The 19,193-nt window shown below is 37.9% G+C and overlaps 1 protein-coding gene across 7 annotated transcripts in view; it reads right to left on the bottom strand.

Annotated features, from left to right (window-relative positions):
• Positions 1–5,789: 5,789 nt before the first annotated feature.
• The window catches only part of LOC111512549 (juvenile hormone acid O-methyltransferase), a 28,769-nt gene continuing 15,365 nt past the window's right edge, over positions 5,790–19,193 (bottom strand). For all 7 annotated transcript variants that reach the window (XM_074180777.1, XM_074180780.1, XM_074180782.1 and 4 more), the window contains exons 3-4: positions 12,493–12,770; positions 5,790–6,176 (exon numbers count right to left, since the gene is read on the bottom strand). In XM_074180777.1, the coding sequence (XP_074036878.1) occupies positions 5,971–6,176; positions 12,493–12,770 (484 nt within the window). In that variant the 3' untranslated portion in view covers positions 5,790–5,970. The remainder of the gene's footprint in view (positions 6,177–12,492; positions 12,771–19,193) is intronic.

Here is a 19,193-nt window from a genome sequence, read left to right as displayed (position 1 = left end):
TTAGCCCGCACAAGTTTAGACTTCTGAGAGTTATCGTTTGTAGGGGTGTGACAGCTGATTAACGGAAAAACAGATTTTAAACAGATTTTTTTAATAATTATATTCATAAAGTTTTTCAATGGCATTTACGGTGGTCTGTTTTTCAGAAGATTCTCTCTCTTTCAGCAATAACTTGACAGCACCGCAAAATTTTCGAAAAAAGTTAATACCCCCTTATATGAAACATTCTGAAAAAATTCACAGGAGGGTTCTCTTGAGAAAATGATGATTTGTATTGCCCCGCTTCAAACGAACACTCTGTATATTCCAAAATATTTTTGAAATAAGCAACAAAGTAAACCATATAACTTTTATCTCAAAAATTAATAGGCGAGATACTGTGCTTCCTCACACTAATGGGCCACCCTATACATATGTTTATAAAACAGTTCTCAAATAGAAATTAGGCAGTCACTCTGTGTTTGTTTTCAAAAATAATCCTTTTTTCACATATAATTATTATTATTGAAACACGCGAATAATTTTGACGTTTGTCACTGTCAAGAAGCCAATTCCCGAAAAGACAGTGTATAGGCCAAATGGGAGGAAATAAATGGATAAGTTCGTTTATTTTTCAATCTATACATGCCAAATATATACATGTCTCACGAATGGAAGTGAAACAAAGTCAAATTCCAGTCTTCAATCTCGACCTTTCAACTTTAATTTCAATATTTCGACTCTAAACTTGAAATGTCGACTTTGAACTCATAATTTCGGATTTGAATTTGTAAAAAAATGATTAAAAATATTCTCATTTTGCCACGATTTCTAAATTTGCTTATGAAATAGTTCATCTTCATATCCTTTGTGAACATATTCAGCATCGGAAAACAGCAAAATAAGTTTATATATTATGACTACGTTTGTTTGAATATGGTTAACAATGTTTCTTGGAGAATATTACAGATTCGCGCCTCCATTGTCCAAAAACTGTTGAAATTAAAATAAAAGTAAAATGTCAATTATATGTGAACCAAACGAAATTAGGAAATAGTGAAAGTAAATGATGGAGAATGCAAAAATATAAAGAAATGAAAGAAATAATGAGAATGATCCATGACACCAGTTATGTTTTGCAGTCTCCACATGATATGTTCGATGAAACAAAGTACAGTTAAAGAATTCTCTCCACTATCTATTCCTGAAAAACTAACATAGTTGAATGAATAGGATGAAAAATGTTTAACTGACATTTAGGTTCACTGAAGTCGGTATGATTGTTGATGTATGAAGTATATGTATTTGCAATGATTGACACATTCCAAGGAAGAGGCTTGATTAGCGGAACAAAAAATGTGCATCAGATCTGACAAGAAAGTGTCTGCAGATAGGGTCGTTAGCAAAAAAATAAAGTTCAGGTAAAGATGAGGTGTGAAGTGGTAGAAATTACAATTTTAGGTCATGTCGAGATAGAGCGTGATACTTATTACTGCTGCATACACATATAGGAAAAAATGCAGAGGGGTAGGTTAAACAAGAAAGCGTAGTTGGCGAGAAAGATAGACTTTCACACCGAGTTGAATGTCTAACACAAAACAAATTTCAGTTCTGTGATAGCTACTGCTACAGTAATTTCCATTGGTATAACCGATTCATACTTAGTGCAGGAATTTTATTCATATTTAAATGAATGATTTAATTTTGTTAAGATTTAATTTCTTGTGAATAATGGATGAAGAGAAAAAACATGGTGGATATCGTTGTTTCTCCAAAGACTGTAAAAGTTTGGACTTCTCGGATATAAGAGAAGATGAAACCGAGTCTGTGAAATTTCATAGGATTCCACAAGATCAAATAATGTTAGTATAATATGTTTCATTACAGTGGTTAGGTTAGGTTAGGTCAAAAGTGAGCCTCCATCGCAACCCGCAACCATCGCAACCATCGCAACCTAGCTTCTTAACGAAGCCGATTTGTTTATGTGGTTACTAATTTTTCAGGTCGGTGTGGTTCTGCCAAATTCTGAAAACCTGATTCGGTCTGCAGCGGAGCAGGCACAAAGTATATGCTCTGCTATTTCATCTTTTTCGAGACATAGGTTCGCGTCTCTGCATATGATGATTCAGACGACAGTGACCTGTAAGGAGGCCTGTTAGGCATAGCAGTTCATTCTCGCTGTAGTCCAACAACTGTTTGGTTTCAAGCTCCGAAGGGTGAAGTGAGCCAATCCTGGGAGATTTTGCCAGAAGTTCTTGAATCTTTCTACCATCTAGGTGTTCAATGTTTGTTTGGCAAAACCAATAGCGATGCCGATGGCAGGTTTTGGTCCGATAAAGCTGTTTACAGCACCATCCTTTGCAAGGGAGTTAGCAGCCCCATTGCCTTTCAGGCCATTGGAGCCAGTGGCCATTACAGTGGTTCAGATAGTATCAGAGAAATAGTTTTTTGTCCCTGGAACTAAGAAAATGTTGAATAGCTAATGTAGGATTCAGGAATCAATATAGTCCTTCTCCTGATGGCAATAAATTAGTTGTTGGAACTTGTAAAAATAACTGTTACCGTTCTTAATTGAAGTGTAATAGTCCTCAGATGACTTTCATTAAAATATATTTCATTTAATTGGGGTTCGAATAACTGAATGTAGATATTTGCCTCCTATCTGTGGAAATGGAAAACGTCGTTAATCCATCTTGTGAACAATGTTCGTGAAATTCTTTTCGAGAACTGACAATATATTGCTTTGCTGACGACAGCACACTTGTCTTTTCATATTTAGATTTCAAAAATGCGGATCCACATCTTCATCGGCAGAAGGAGGTTGCATATCTTAATAAGGATCAAGAAGTGATTTCGAAATGGGGTAAAATAACTAGGTTCAATTAAATGCCACAAAAACCCAGGAATCGGTTCTGTCCGAGAAAATAAATGTGTCCGAACCGGAGACAGGTCAGACAATTCCGCTTTCAGCTTCGGTAAGTTTGTTGGGGGTTAAAAATGACACCAATACCTCAGCAACTCTTGATGCTTTATAAAGTTCAGATCCGACCTTTTTTGGAGTAATATTCTCATGTATGGAGCTCCGCCCCTGATAATACCCTGAAGATGCTGGATTCAATCCAGAAAAGAGTAATCCGCCTGATTGGAGATGCGAATATCACTTGCAATCTTGATAGTCTGGAACATCGAAAAAAGGTTGAGGATTTGTTTTTCTTTTATAGATACTTTCATGGGGATGGTTCAAGTGACTTGGCACATTTGATTCCACCAAGAGCGGTACAAATCAGAAATACGCGACGGACTGTGGTTGCTCATCTTTTTAAGGTTCAACTCAGACCCTTCGAACTTTACTGTTTGAGAACTATTTAATTGGGAAAAATGCGTTTATGTGGATTAAACTTTCTGAGAACGTTTTTTGAAAGGGATTTAACTCCATCGATTCGACACACTATTTTCACACGGCCACCGCTCTTAGCAGGATTTTCTAGTAGTGATTGTGTTTTGTGTTCAAGAAATAAACGTATTTTCCTTGAAAGTGTTACATACCTGCGAAGTCTTTCTCATCTTCTCATCCAACGAAAAAATGCAATCTTCAAATGGAGCAGATTTTTGCACAGCGTCTTTCCATGCATCATACGAACTATTTGAATGGTAAAAAGGAGATACAAAAAATTCATGTCCATATTTCGCCCACTTTTCGTACTTCGACAAACGTTAGAAAAAACTGTCTCAATTATCAAGAAATTAGGAACGCAGTATATAGGGTACAGAACGGTGACCATGGGTTAGTCGTATTTTGGGAAATAATAGTATTCACATGCTGAAAATAGGAAATATAGATTTCTTGAACACTTCCATTTATCGCGAAAGTTGGTACCAACTTCCTTAATTGAAACGTAAGACCCTGCATAATTTTTTGATCAACTGGCATAATTCTAATGTGAATTTATGTAATAAACCCTATACCAAAATTATTCCTTCGTTTACTCAAGAAAACTAGGTATGAATTTAAAAGTTTGATAGAATACATAAATAAGCCATTATTGATTCATGAAAATACTTCATTCCATCTGTTTGTGAAAGTAACATTTCCAAAATGTTATACAAGGTGTTCGGATGATCAATTCTGAAGATATAAAATGGGCAAAAACTCGGTTTTTCCAAACGGAACACCCTGTATTTTAGGATAGTTTCGAAATTCCAAGATATTTTGACTCATTTCTATGGAACATTGCTCATAGCAAACGAGAACGGGTGTATCCGTTCTCGTTTGCTATTTGGTAAACAATTTTCCTTTCCTTGTTCCGGGCTTCATTGCAAAGTGGTATCCTAAGCATTCTGTACATGAATGCATTATAGAAAGCCATTTTATGTGACGGTGGGTGGTTCGCACTTGCGCGTATGGTGGAGCTTGTTTGTGTAGGTTTTCTGTATATTGCTATTTGAAATTTTGTTTTGTTGTAGTTGTATCCGATAGTTATGTCCAGGAAGTTGAGTTTCGAGTCGTTTTCTTCCTCTATACTGAAAATCAGTTTTTGATCTACTTGGTTAATTTTATCTGTTATTTATTCTATTCTTATTCCTTTGTTTTGTGATATGTTCAGGCCATCATCAACGTATCTGAAACATTCTCCTTTTTCATCGTGTGTTTTGATTAATGTTAAAATTTTCTCATCTATATATGGTTTGCAGGTATATTTCGGATATAATGCTAGATAGTGGGGATTCCATCGCTAGTCCATCTGTTTGTTTATACATTTTTCAATAAATTGATGAATGTAGCCGTTACTACGTGTTAGATCATTATGAAAAAAAAAATCAGCTCCTTGAAAGTTTTCGGAACATGTGGGAAGAGAATGTATTTCACCGTATTTCCGAGACCAGAGCCAATGTCCAAAATTGATTCGTTTTCCTTCCATGCCAGCAAACTCTGATATTTTTCCATTATGCATCTATTAACTCCCTCTGCATGCTTATTTACCGTTGAATACAGTTCTGGTTGATTCATATTCTCAATATTCAAATTTTATGAAACTTCACGAAGCCACTAACTAGATATGTGAGTGTTGTTATACGAGTTTTATCTTGACCAGATTATATTCGACTACAGTGGAGAAATAGCTTATCGCTTAGATACGAAAGGCCAATTACATTGAATACAAGATAAGAAAAGTATGACTCGCTCGAACAATTCGTCGCGGAATGTGCAATGACAAAGTCATCGGAGAAATTCGTAAGATATCAGAAAACCGTCAAGCCAATTTTTTAAACACTACACGGTAAACTATCTTTTCAAAACAAAACACCAAGTTTCTATCAAAATATTTTCATCAAATTAATTGAACAAAACTAACAATCTCTATTCGCAACAACGATCTATCTGCATATGACTATCTTTTCCCAAAAGTAATAACGACTGAAAAACCTATACTTCTGTTAAACAATAAGTAACACTATGAATCATGTCTCCCTGAGTAACATGATGCAAAAACCTTTCTGTCGCGATAGTCGATCCCAATTTTTATTTGATTTTCATGATGTAGCAAAAAAATCGCTTCCCAAATTTGTCACCCCAAAAATCTGCCATCCTAGGCTCAAGCTTACCCATCCTGATGATAAATCCGCCACTTTATATAATGCATGAAGATAAGATAGGCTCTCAGCTTCAGGTCAACATTTTGATATTGTAACAATATATAAGACATATTTGAACCCCTGTGTTATGAACTGCTACATGTATTTTGTAGTTTTCAACTTTGATTTTCACATTGAAGGAAGTCCAAGAAGGTCGCCATCGAACATCCCATGGATATATAATAACAGATATTTTATTTATGGATATCAGTGTGTTCAATAGAAATTATATATATTCATTATCAAAACTTTACACAAGTGTTTCAAAATATCCCTCAGAGATAAATCATTAACAGTAAAAAACAATTCGATTCATTCACAGGTTGATAAGTTTTCAATTAGTTTTTGGAAAAACAATTATATCATTGAAGATTTCGTATAAGGTTTCTTCCCAAATATTGTCATCACATTGAACTCTGTTTTGAACTGCTGCTGTTTATCTATTTCAACAGGGATGAAATTATTCGGATGTCCTTTCAATTCAGCCATGTGATCGCGCTGGTATTCTTCTCTATCTTCGTCTGGAATGCTATTGAAAATTGGGTTGACGGCAGTCCATGTATCTGGAAAGAAATAATAATATATTGATCCTCTTTTCACACTATATCTAAAATTTCACAGCCATTTGGCCTAGTATCTCTAAAAACAATGCAACTCCCTAAATATTCTTAGTTCACAGTTTTCATACATTTGAATTCCTACTTTAATTATTGCTTTTTTATCGATGACATCGATATTGGCTATTTGTACAACAATGATAATATCTGGACAGTAATAATGATGTCTGAAGTGTCTCATAAACCGGTCATTTATTGTGAAATAGTATTCTTGGCGGAAGATTTGAATCTATCTCATTCTCCAAATAGTGACTGGAAATACTAATATAATGCACATAAAAAATCACCACGTCACATCCATTGTTCATTTTTCAGAAGGCAATTATTGAACTATTTTTCATATTTCGAGATGTCACCAAACTGAATGTAAAAACACGCCTGTAAAAGCTATAGCGAAACATGTGTAGTATTTTTGTGCAATGAAAATTTCACAATGAAGTGTTTCATGAATGAGTGAACTGGCATTATTGTCGACGATGTCGATGGAGGCAAATGATGGCTGATGAGTACTCATGTAAGGTATTAGTGGTATCGATAGGGAAATAGAAATGATTATTCATTCATTAATGTTTGTCCTAAATTCACGTCAGTATAGGATATCCAGCTAATTACCTGGCTCATGCAAATAGTACAGGGCCTACAGGATATGACAAACCATTTGACTGAGATATGGTTTTTACTTTTGTTTTACTGATGAATGTAGAATATATTTCAAAAGGCATCAAAGGACAATTGAATAAAAATAATTACTGAGGATCCTGATGTTATATCTGTAAAGGCGATCATTCAATAAGAAACTGGAAAGAATCGGACATTCTGTGTTTTGGAAAACCGTCTTCATGAACATTCTTACTCTGAAAAATTGTCATATTAATATGAGTATTTTATTAACTTTGATGAAAGAAATCAATTGTTTAGAAAGTGAAATCATTGTACCTATTTATGGGTATCAAGTTGTTGTTATATGATGAATTCGTTGATATAGAATCGAGTTTGAATAAAGTATCTGATGAAATAAATGTTGATATTGTTAGAACCGTTCGTTGCAATATGATGTCATTGTCAGTGTTGCAATTATTTGAACATTTAAGGATTATCTATTGTGAAATATGGTGATCACATAGATTTCAAATGCATATCAGAAGTAAATCTGGGAAACTGATGTCTCTAAACCCAATCGTATGTCAATTTGAGAAAAATATGTTTTATCTCAAAACTTCTTGATTTCAATACTACTAGGAAGTCTAGTCCTGTCTGCGTGAAGCCAGTTCTCCAAGTGAAATCAGAGAAGCTTGAATTATTCAGAGCAGGAGAGTTATTATTCTGACATTAGTCTAGTCCAAACTGCATAAGCTGTTTCGGTGCATTGTTGCTGCAGCAGTAACTCATAAAGTCATTGGGAAACTTTTGGTATTGCATGTCTCAAATATTTCTGCTTAAAGTATATTCATGAAGTTTTTTTGATGGCATTCACGGTGGTCTGTTTTTCAGAAGATTTTCTTTCTTTCAGCAATAATTTTACTATGCCGCAAAATTTTCGAAAAAGGCAATACCCCATCATGTAAAACATTCTGCTCAGTTCAATGGTGGAAAAATTTTACTCGAACTGTCGACTTTGAACTCATTATTTCGGATTTGAACTTGTGAACTAATGATAAAAAATATTCTCATTTTGACACTCTTTCTAGATTTGACCATGAAATAAATCATCTTCATATCCTTTGTGAACATATTCAGTATCTGAAAACAGCAAATTAAGTTTATATATTGTGAGTATGTTTGTTTGAATGTGGTTGACAATGTTTCTTGGCGAATGTTACACATTTGGGCTTCCATTGTCCAAAACCTGTTGAAATTAAAATTAAATAAATATTATATATTGATAATACCTAAAATAACAGTACCAAGATATTCAGATGAGTTAAAAAGAAATTAAATATGAGAAATTAATAAATGAACAATGAGCATAACATACAAAATTATAGAATTCTACATTGAAAAAAAATTATGACCGATTTCAAAATTGAATTGATAATTGGGTTAAACCACAACGTGTTTCCCATTAAAGAGAAGAAGTTGATAAATTAACTTAGTGCAGGTACTTTATTGATATTTTGACAAAAAAATTAATTTGGTTAGTATTTAAGTTCTAGTGAATAGTGGATGAAGAGGAAAAACATGGCGGATATCGATGTTTCTCCAAAGACTGTACAAATTTGGATTTGGTTAGTATTTAAGTTCTAGTGAATAGTGGATGAAGATATCGATGTTTCTCCAAAGACTGTACAAATTTGGACCTACTCGATATAAGAGAAGATGAAACCGAGTCTGTAAAATCTCATAGGTTTCCACAAGGTGTAATAATGTGAGTATAATATGTTTCATTACAGTGGTTAGGTTAGGTCAAAAGTGAATGGGTCTATTCGACCGCAACACGCAAGGGTTCATTGTGGCTCACACCTATTCAAACTCGACCAAATTAAACTAGCTTCTCAACGAAGCCGATTAGTTTATGTGGTGAATGATCTTTGAAGTCATTGTGGTTCTGCCAAACTCTGAAAACCTGATTCGGTCCGCAACGGGACCGCAACGGGCACAAAGTATATGCTTTGCTGTTTCATCCTTTTCTAGACAGAGGCGTTACACACTGTCTGCCGAAAGTCCGAGTCTCTGCATATGATGATTCAAACGTCAGAGACCTATGAGGAGAATTGTTAGACATCGTAGTTCATCCCTTGTAGTCCAACAACTGTTTGGTATCAAGCTTCGAAGGGTGAATGAAAGCCTCAGAGTGAGCCAATCCTGGAAGATTTTGCCAGAAGTTCTCGAATCCTTTTGCCATCTAGGTGTTCAATGTTTGTTTGGCAAAACCTACCAACCTACCAACATATGTTCTGGTCCGATGACAGGTTCTGGTCCGATGAAGCTGCTTGCAGGCCCCTCCTTTGTAAGGGAGTCAGCAGCCTCATTGCCTTCCAGGCCACCTTAGCCAGGAATCCAGACTAGAGACAATTTTTTATGTCTTCCTTTTGACGAGAGACGTTTTTGGCAATTTACCAATTAGGCATTGTTCGATAGGAGCCAAAAGCTTCCAACGTCGCTCGACTGTCCAAGAAAAACTTTATTGACTTGTGTATGATGTTGGATTCTACCAGTCTCTCCACTTGAAATAAAGTCGCATAGATACCTAGACAGGTTGATATCTCTGTCCTGGGTCTGCAACTGTTAACACCTGCATCAGAGTCAAAAGGTGCTTTTGAAGCATCTCTTAACCAACAACTATTTGCTCTCATCATTTCCTCCTCCCAGAGGATCCAGTCCTCTCTACTCGGGAAAAGTACTTTATAAGGCAGTTCGTAGTTGACAGTTAAAGACATAATGTTACAGCTCATCACAGCTCATTTCCAGAATACTGTGTATCTCAGTGTTAACTAGCAGTCTAGCCATTACAGTGGTAAAGATAGTGTTAGAGAAATGGTTTTTTGTCCCTAATACTTAGAAAATGTTGAATACCTAATATAGATACCATAAGTTATCTTCAGTAAACGCCTCCTATAATAATTGAAAACTTCATCTGAATCTCTAAAATGAAATGAGATGCAAATGAATTAGTTGAAGGCTAGAAATTGAATTATTTGAAAACGAATGTATGAAAATAAATTTAAAATCTAGAACAATGTATGTATATTATCAAAATTACTAAAATTAAGCAATTACTGATTTTTGATGTTGGTATGATTATATCGTTTTCATCTCAAATTCGAACTTGAACGCAATTGAAAAATGAATTTATTCATTTCAGGTGCAAGATTTGGGTGCGAGCTTGTCGTCGAGAACATTTGGAAAATACTCTAATCCAGAATCACAATGAAAAAATTGGAGTTTGTATTGAACACTTCTAAGATTCCATAATAATGAAATAACTGTTATGTTCAAATAGTCCTCAAATGACTTTCATTGAAAGATATCAAAATCATTCAATAAGGGTTCGAATATCTGAATGTAGATTTTTGCCTCCCATCTGTGGAAATGAAAAGCATTGTTTACACATTTTGTGAGCAATATTCGTGAAATTGTTTTTGAAAACTGACAATATATTGCTTTGCTGACCACAGCACACGTATCTTGTCATTCCTTTTGGATTCCAGGACTGCGGATGCATATCTCCACGGGCAGAAGGAGGTTGTATACCTCAATGAGGATCTAGAAGTGATTTCAAAATGGGGTAAAATCAATCAGGTTCAATTCAATGCCACAAAAACTCAGGCATCAGATTCTTCCAAAAAGATAAATGTCTCCGAACCTAATATAATGATGTCAGGACAGACAATTTCGCTTTCTGCTTCGATAAGTTTGTTGGGTTTGAAGGTGATTGACAATGTTTCATGATGAATTTCACTAGTTCGCACTTCCATTGTCTACTATATAAAATGATTCGAAATCCCTGAAATAACTAAAAAAGAAGAATTGAAAATGAATAGCTGAAAATAACAATTATATTAACCAAAATAAGCCTGAAATGAAATAATAGTGAAATAAAATACAAGTAAAAATAAAACAATAGAATAAATGAAAATAAAGAAATGAAAAAGGAAATAAAAATAAAAAGTGGAGAGATTCCACGTCACGTTAGTTCACCACGTTTCGATTGTTAGTATCTACAATCGTCTTCGGGTGATGACTGGACTGATTCCTCCGAGAGATGACTATTTATAGGTCGTTCGAGTACTTTCACTTATCCCCGCTTTCCATTTTCTGCTTCACTGGTTTCGTGGGAGATGACCGTTTTGGTGGGACTTGGCCATTTTTCGCTTGATGATGGGTTTCCATATGTTGCGTATTTATACGCTGGCTTGGCTGAATACGTTGTTGGACAACATGTATGTGGCTTCCTTGAATTTTCTCTCAAACCAATGTTCCTCTCTGTGCAAGATCTCAGCTTGGGACCACTCGATGTTGTGTTGATTGGTCCAAACATGTGTGTTTCTTGTGCTCGGCAATGCACACAGCGGGGGAAACCAGCAAATCAGGAATAGCAAACCATGTTTGGACCCATCAACACAACATCGAGTGGTCCCAAGCTGAGATCTTGCACAGAGAGGAACATTGGTTTAGGAGAAAATTCAAGGAAGCCACATGCATGTTGTCCAACAACGTATTCAGCCAAGCCAGCGTAGAAATACGCAACATATGGAAACCCATCATCAAGCAAAAAGTGGCCAACTCCCGCTAAAACGGTCATCTACCACGGAACCAGTGAAGCGGAAAATAGGAAGCGGGGATAAGTGAAAGTACTCGAACAACCTATAAATAGTCATCTCTCGGAGGAATCAGTCCAGTCATCACACGAAGACGATTGTAGATACTAACAATCGAAACGTCATGAACTAAAATGACTTGGAATCTCTCCACTTTTTATTTTTATTTCCTTTTTCATTTTTTTATTTTTATTTATTCAATTGTTCTATTTTTACTTGTATTTTATTTCACTATTATTTCATTTCAGGTTTATTTTGGTTAATATAATTGTTATTTTCAGCTATTCATTTTCAATTCTTCTTTTTTAGTTGTTTCAGGGATTTCAAATCATTTTATATAGTAGACAATGGAAGTCCAAACTAGTGAAAGTTTGTTGGGGTTGAAATGGACACCAATATGTATTGGCACAATCTGTCACTGGCATTGCAAAGGCTCCTTCTCAAAAGCTTGGAACACTGTTCCGAACCAGAAAACTGTATCACACCTCAGTAACTCTTGATGCTTCATAAAGCTCAGATCAGAACTTCTTTGGAGTATTGTTCTTATGTATGGAGCTCCGCCCCTAATAATACCCTGAAGCTGCTGGATTCTATCCAGAAAAGAGCCATCCACCTGATTGGGACGCGAACATCACGTGCAACCCTGAGAGCCTGGAACATCGATGAAAGATACTTTCACGTAAAGTGTCCAAGTGACTTAATACATTTCATTCCACCAAGAGCGGTACATATCAGAAATACGCTACGGACTGTGGCTGCTCATCGTTTTGAGGTTCAACTCAGACCCCTCGAACTTCACTGTTTGAGAACTATTTCATTGAGGAAAGCCTTTATGTGGATTCAACTTCCTGAGAATGTGTTTTAAAATGGATTTGATCTTCAACTATTTGATTCGCTACTTTCGCACAGGCACCATTTTTAGAGCGTCTTAAGGATTTATCATGTATATAGTGATTGTGTTTTGTACTTAAAAAAAACGTATTTTTCTAGAAAGTGTTACATACCTTCGAAGTCTTTCTCATCGTCGTATAAAAAGTGCGTCTCATCCAACGAAAAAATGCAATCTTCAAATGGAGCAGATTTTTGCACAGCGTCTTTCCATGCATCATATGAATTATTTGAATGGTGAAAAGGAGATATGAAAAATTCATGTCCATATTTTGCCCACTTTTCGTACTTCGACAAATTTTTGTAGGGCTGGTCGAAAGGATTCCTCTCCATGAATGTTATAAACATCTCTCCTCCAGGTTTCAGCATTTTGTGAATGTTCTTCATAGCTTGCCTGCATGAAATATATTGATAAATGATTCAATTTTGGCATTGTGTGAAAAAATAAGCCAATGAACTCAACAATCACTTTGCCAATTATTTGATCGAATGTTCGAAGTTGGTTTGAGGACAGAAACGTATTGAGGTGAGTCACACGGTTTTCCAACACTTTCAACTATCGCGAAAGTTGGTACCAACTTTCTTAATTCAAACATAACACCCTGCATATTTTTAAATACCTGGCATGATTAATGTGAATTTATGTAATAAACCTTATACCAAAAATATTCCTTCGTTTACTGAAAAATAACTAGGTGTAAATTCAAAAGTTTGATAGATTACATAAATGAGCTATTATTGATTAATCAAAATACTTAATTCCATCCGCTTGTAGAAGTAATAATTCCAAAATGTTATACAAGGTGTTCGGAATTGATAACGAATTCTGAAGATATAAAAATGGGCCAATATTCGGTTTTTCCAAATGGAACACCCTGTATTTCAGGATAGTTATGAAATTCCTATTGAAAAATTGAAACATGTGCATATCCACCATAAAAGTACGGGCACGAAACCTTCATTTAGAACAGTTATAGAAAGTTCAGTAGAGCTATAAATTTACTGTTATGGTTTTTATTGAAGAAAGGAGTTCAGATGAACAAATAATGAATCAGAAAATTATTGGAATATTATGAATTAAGTTTTATATTTTGTGTGAAAACAAAATAGAATATATTCAAATTTTCGCTTATGAAACATTTAGCAATGAACATGTTTTGATTCATCATGTATTCATCTGAAATCCAATTTTCCATAAAAACCATAACAGCAAATCGAAAGCTCCAATAAACAATTTAAAATGAAGATTTTGAAGACCCTAGTTTTATGGTGGACAGGCACATGCTTTATTTTTTCAAGATAAACTGAAATATCTCGAAAACGGTTGATTTTTGTTCCATGTTCCATAAAAATGAATTAAAATCATCTCAGAATTTGGAAACTATCGTAAAATACAGTTCTATTAGTTATTGATTTCGAACACCTTCTATATCACTTTGATAATGTTACTCCTACAAATACGATAAGTATTTTGATGAATCGATTATAGCTTATTCAAACTTTTTAATATTTTGGGGGAATAAATCGAGAGCTCAATACCTATTAACAGATGAATATTCCGAGAACTGAGGAAAATTAAGGATTTCAATATTCTTTTGTTATTTGTGCTATAGTAAATCTACAGAAACCATTATTCAAGGATCAAAATAATGGACCCAAACAAAAATGACGTTAACTGTGAATTAACAATATTTCTAATAATATATATTTCATATTGAAAATTGTAGAATTCCATACATATTTGTCTGAATATGAATTTTGTAAAATAAATAAAACATGAAATGAAAAAACAATATTTTTGTAAAAGCATATCAATATTGAAGTAAATGAAAATTATTAACAGGAGTATTGTAACTGGTTATTACATTTCGATTCATCATTAATGATAAATTTTTTCATATTTGTATTATAATTTATATAAAAAACACAAATAACAACTTTAACAACCATAAATATTTGCGAATATTAATAACATTTTTGGGTTGATATAATTGATGTAATTATGATAGTCACTGTTTCATCCCACTGTGAATAAACCTTATTATTATTTTTTTTTTCACCGTAGTGTGCGCTGGTCAGGTCCTATCCCCCGAAGCCCCGATACATTCGGGAGGGCGCGCCAGCATAATCAACCAATGACTACTCCCCACTCCGTGGGGTAAGTGATCATTGGGTCCGAGAATCATGTACCTTGAGCAAACGCAGTGCGCCAAGAATGACAGCCTTCTGCATCTGTGCGGCTTTCTGCCTTAGTGCGGCAAGCCGGTATGATTTTGAGATTTGAGAGTAGAGAAGACATCATTCCACCAAGGACTCCAATAATCAGAACGACCATCTTGACAGAGTGATCTGGATAGAGTCTGCGGAGTTCGAAGAGAAAAGATATTTTATCCGTTTTTCCTCCTCTTTTCTGACGATATTCGTCTCGCCAGGAGCTGAAAACTCCACGACAAATATCGTTTTGGTCTGGTGGTCGAGAAGGACTACATCAGGCTCATTAGCTTGTATGAGCCTGAGGGTGGGGAACGAATAGTTCCAATAAATTCGGCACTTCTCGTTCCTCACAACGGATTCAATATCCCCCGGAGCGTAGGGCAACACCGGTGTCTCGTCAATACCGTAGATTGCCGTAGATGGTAATATAGCACTCTTAGGGCCGCGTTATGTCGATGTATATAGGCCGAGACCGCATATGCTGGACATGCTGATAGCAAGTGCATTAGGGTCTCGGGCGCCTCGCGGCAGGCCCTGCACCTTGTGTCAGGAACCTCTATACCCATCACGCGACTGCGGTAGACTAAGGTGTTGAAGACACCATCCTAGCAAGCCATGATGAACCCCTCAGTTTCCGACTTCAGCACACTCGACCTGAGAAAAGCGAACGTCAGGCGCTTTGATAAGCCAAGGTCTTCAATGTTATTGAAGAAGACCCCATGCATCGGCTTATCCCTGTGTCTCCGCAGAAGTAAGGTGATCTCTGCGGCTTTTATCTGAGCTCTTTGCTGAACGGGTTCCAACTCGGTGACAGAGTTGTAGTCACCTCGTTCAGAGTCGAATACTATTCCGAGTTCATCAGCTGCTCGAGCAGCTGCCCTGAGGAGAAATGGTCCAATTCCTGCTCTCTCATGGTCACGGACCATGCAGAGAAGGGGATACGAACTCCTGACGACTTTACAGGATGTATCCAGTACCATTCTGTCATGTAGACACTCCAAACTCAAAAGTCCACGACCTCCCTGTTGTCGGGGGAAGTACAACCGTGGAACGGACGATTTGGGATGCAAACTCCTATAGAGATCCATCATTTTTCGAGTCCTTACGTCGAGTTGATACAGCTCCTCCCGAGTCCACTTCACTACTCCAAACGAGTAGAGTAAGATTGGAATGGCAGGCATATTTGTTGCAGCTACTTTGTTCTTCCCCGACAGTTCCGATGACCAGATCTGTCGAAGTTTGTGCTGATACTTGCCGCGGAGAGTGTTTTTCACTGCAGTTACCTCTTGTGAGTGGCGTTGTTCCACCCCGAGGTAAGTATACGTCTCTCCGGCATCCAGATGATGTAGGATGCTTCCATCTACGAGCTGCACATCCTCTCCGTAGTCCCCGCATCGTCCTTTTTGGAGATGAACCATTGCACATTTGTCTATCCCGAATTTCATACCGATATCATGCGTGTACTCTTCCACCACCCTCAAGGACCGATGGAGATCCTTCTCTCCAGAGGCATAAAGTTTAAGATCATCCATATAAAACAGATGGGTGACCTTGTGCCTCCGGTTTCCGGGGGTGCCATAGTTATACCCTCGAGTATTTCTGAGCGCAACGGATAATGGCAATAGTGAGATGCAGAAGAGAAGGGGACTGAGGAAATCACCCTGAAATACACCCCTTCTGAAAGTGACCCACCCTGTTTGGACTCTTGCTTGACCAGATGTTATGGTGAAGCGAGTTCGCCAAAGTGGTATCAGTTGTTCAATGCATCTCACTATGTTATCGGGTACCGCAAGGCATCTGAGCAAATGCAAGATGAGCTCATGCGAAATTGTATCAAATGCCTTACGGTAATCGATCCAGGTCATAGAGAGGTTACGCTTATATTGTATCGAGTCCTGCGTTACACATCTATCGATGAGCAGGTTCTCTTTATATCCAGCGACTCCTCCCTTCGACCCTCTCTGCTCATATATCCGTTCGAACACTTGGTCAACTGCGGTGAGTATTCGTGTGTATAAGATGCTTGTAAACAACTTATAACACGAATTCAAGCATGTTATCGGTCTGTAATTCTTAGGAACCGACAAATCTCCGTTTTTGGGGATAAGAATGGTCCGCCCCTCGACAAACCAATCCGGAATCGTCTGCTCTCCATCCAGCCATGAGTTGAAAACTCTGGCCAGATGGCGGTGGGTACTTGGTAGTTTTTTCCACCAATAAGTGTTCAGCCCATTTGGGCCTGGAGCAGCAAAGTTCTTGGAACCAACAAGGGCCCTTCGAACGTCATCCGGGGTTATCGGGTTGCGCAGTTCATTGGGCTCAGGCTGTCGAAGCTCTCTGTTGAAAGCTTCGAACTGCGCTAGGGCTGGAGTGTCTAAGTTGAGTGGCTGCGGGTGTTCATAGATATCCTTCCAGAAGGATTCCACCTGATCAGCGGTCGGCGGATTATCCATAACACGTGGAGGCTCTTGGAATAAGCGAGAAGGTTTCTCGCGGAACCTAAGGTTTTCCGCGATACTTCTCGCTCGCCTCACTAGTGACTTCTTAGCAGCCACTAGCATTCGTATCCTATCAAGGCAATGCTGTTTGGTGTCAGCAGCACGCCTTGGCTCAAAGTGTGATGGATACGTCGTAGATTGGCGGCTATTCGCCGCACTGCGGGAGTGAAAGGCCTGTTGGGCGCCCTGTAATCCATCACACATTGGATACGAGACGCGTGTTGTCTCGCCGACGTGATCTTAGCCTCCATCTTGGGTACACGCCGTTCAATCTTCCGAACCGCAAGGCCGGGATTTCGTCCTTCCGATTCGGAAAGCGATTGGACGACGTTATACACGGCGGTGTTGATTTGCCAGATGTCAGCCTCTTCTGTTAGAACACTATGAACCTCCGCATCCAAACGAGCCAGTTCTTGTGGCTTCAGGGGCTTAATCCTGTGGAGCGCCCTGCGTGTTCTGATTGTCGTCTCCATTGGTGGTATGATGCGAGTCTCCTCTCCAGCCGTGCCAACGGGTGGTAGAACTGTCACTTCTACCACTTCGTTAGCAGACTGGGGAGGAGCTATATAGCCCTGCCGCCGAAGATAGGATACGTAATCCCTAAGATTTTGGGCGGAAAAGGCGGCATGCTCCGGATGTGTTTCACACCACAGAGCATGCAATCTCGCCATGTACCCTCTTCGCGCGGGCTCACTACTCTCGTAGCAATGCATAAGGCTATCTCTCAGCTCATGCGTCCACTCAAAGCGTCCGTTGTCGTTGCCAGGGTTGTCGTCGGTAGGCAAATCATCGTTATGGGCCCCACCACCTTGCCTCTGACCCCTCCGAGCGGGTCGATTGTGGGGGCCTCTTCCTTGATTGTTGGGAACCAAGTGTTGAGTCCACCGGGTGGTTAGCCCTGTGGACCCACGGCCGGCACCGGAGGGAGAATAGAGTTCTCCTTCCCGGGTGCGCCTGGGCTGCCGGTCCGGTTTTGCACCAGTAGCTCGGGTAAGTGGTGTCGCAACTCACCAAAGGCCAAGGGTGTTAGTGGCCATCCCTGCTTATTATTATTATTATGATTTTTTTTTCCACCGTAGTGTGCGCTGGTCAGGCCCTATCTCCCGAAGCCCCGATACATTCGGGAGGGCGCGCCAGCATAATCAACCAATGACCACTCCCCACACCGTGGGGTAAGTGATCATTGGGTCCGAGAATCATGTGCCCTGAGCAAACGCAGTGAGCCAAGAATGACAGCCTTCTGCATCTGTGCGGCTAAGATTTCTGCCTTAGTGCGGCAAGCCGGTATGATTTTGAGATTCGAGAGTAGAGAAGACATCATTCCACCAAGGACTCCAATAATCAGAACGACCATCTTGACAGAGTGATCTGGATAGAGTCTGCGGAGTTCGAAGAGAAAATCTCGATATTTTATCCGTTTTTCCTCCTCTTTTCTGACGATATTCGTCTCGCCAGGAGCTGAAAACTCCACGACAAATATCGTTTTGGTCTGGTGGTCGAGAAGGACTACATCAGGCTTATTATTATTATTATCAAACATTTTTTGAATGTAATGCATAAAGTGAAGTTTTTCAAGTTTTGGAATGAATGTGCATGACAAGAAATCATTACGCCATGAAGTGAATAAGATTCTTCCATAAGGTGAAAAGAGGAATGAATCATGAACTGCAATAGTTACTTACATTTGCAGTTGAATTTGGGTATGAATAAAATGAGTGGAACTCAATTGTAACTCACTTTCGTCAAATTTTAAATATTGCACGTTGCTTGTGTTGTTTTTTATCTCACACTGTTTTTTGCGTTTGTAAGGGCACTTTATTTCTAGTAACCGTTTTTGCCAAATATGCCAAATCTAGCAACAGGTGAATAGCTCAACTAAGATTGATATATATTAATTAAACGTCCCACTTGGATGGTTTTGTAATCGGATTTAACTAATCTTTCATACTGTTTCGAGTCAATATTTTTCATTTTTTCCATCTTTGCTTGGAGTTAGCAAATCAGAAATAACTTTATCGATACTGATGCGATCCCCTTTTAATTTATGACTATTGCTAGCTGTTATTCTCATAACGCGTTGTATATATCACTCCGTTTATCACACC

The sequence above is a fragment of the Leptinotarsa decemlineata genome, unplaced genomic scaffold (genome assembly GCF_025532065.1).
Source record: "Leptinotarsa decemlineata unplaced genomic scaffold, Ldec_3_MD MMD2_tig00026299_RagTag_RagTag, whole genome shotgun sequence".
NCBI classification, from domain to species: Eukaryota; Metazoa; Arthropoda; class Insecta; order Coleoptera; family Chrysomelidae; genus Leptinotarsa; species Leptinotarsa decemlineata.
This window is presented reverse-complemented; position numbering and strand designations above follow the sequence as displayed.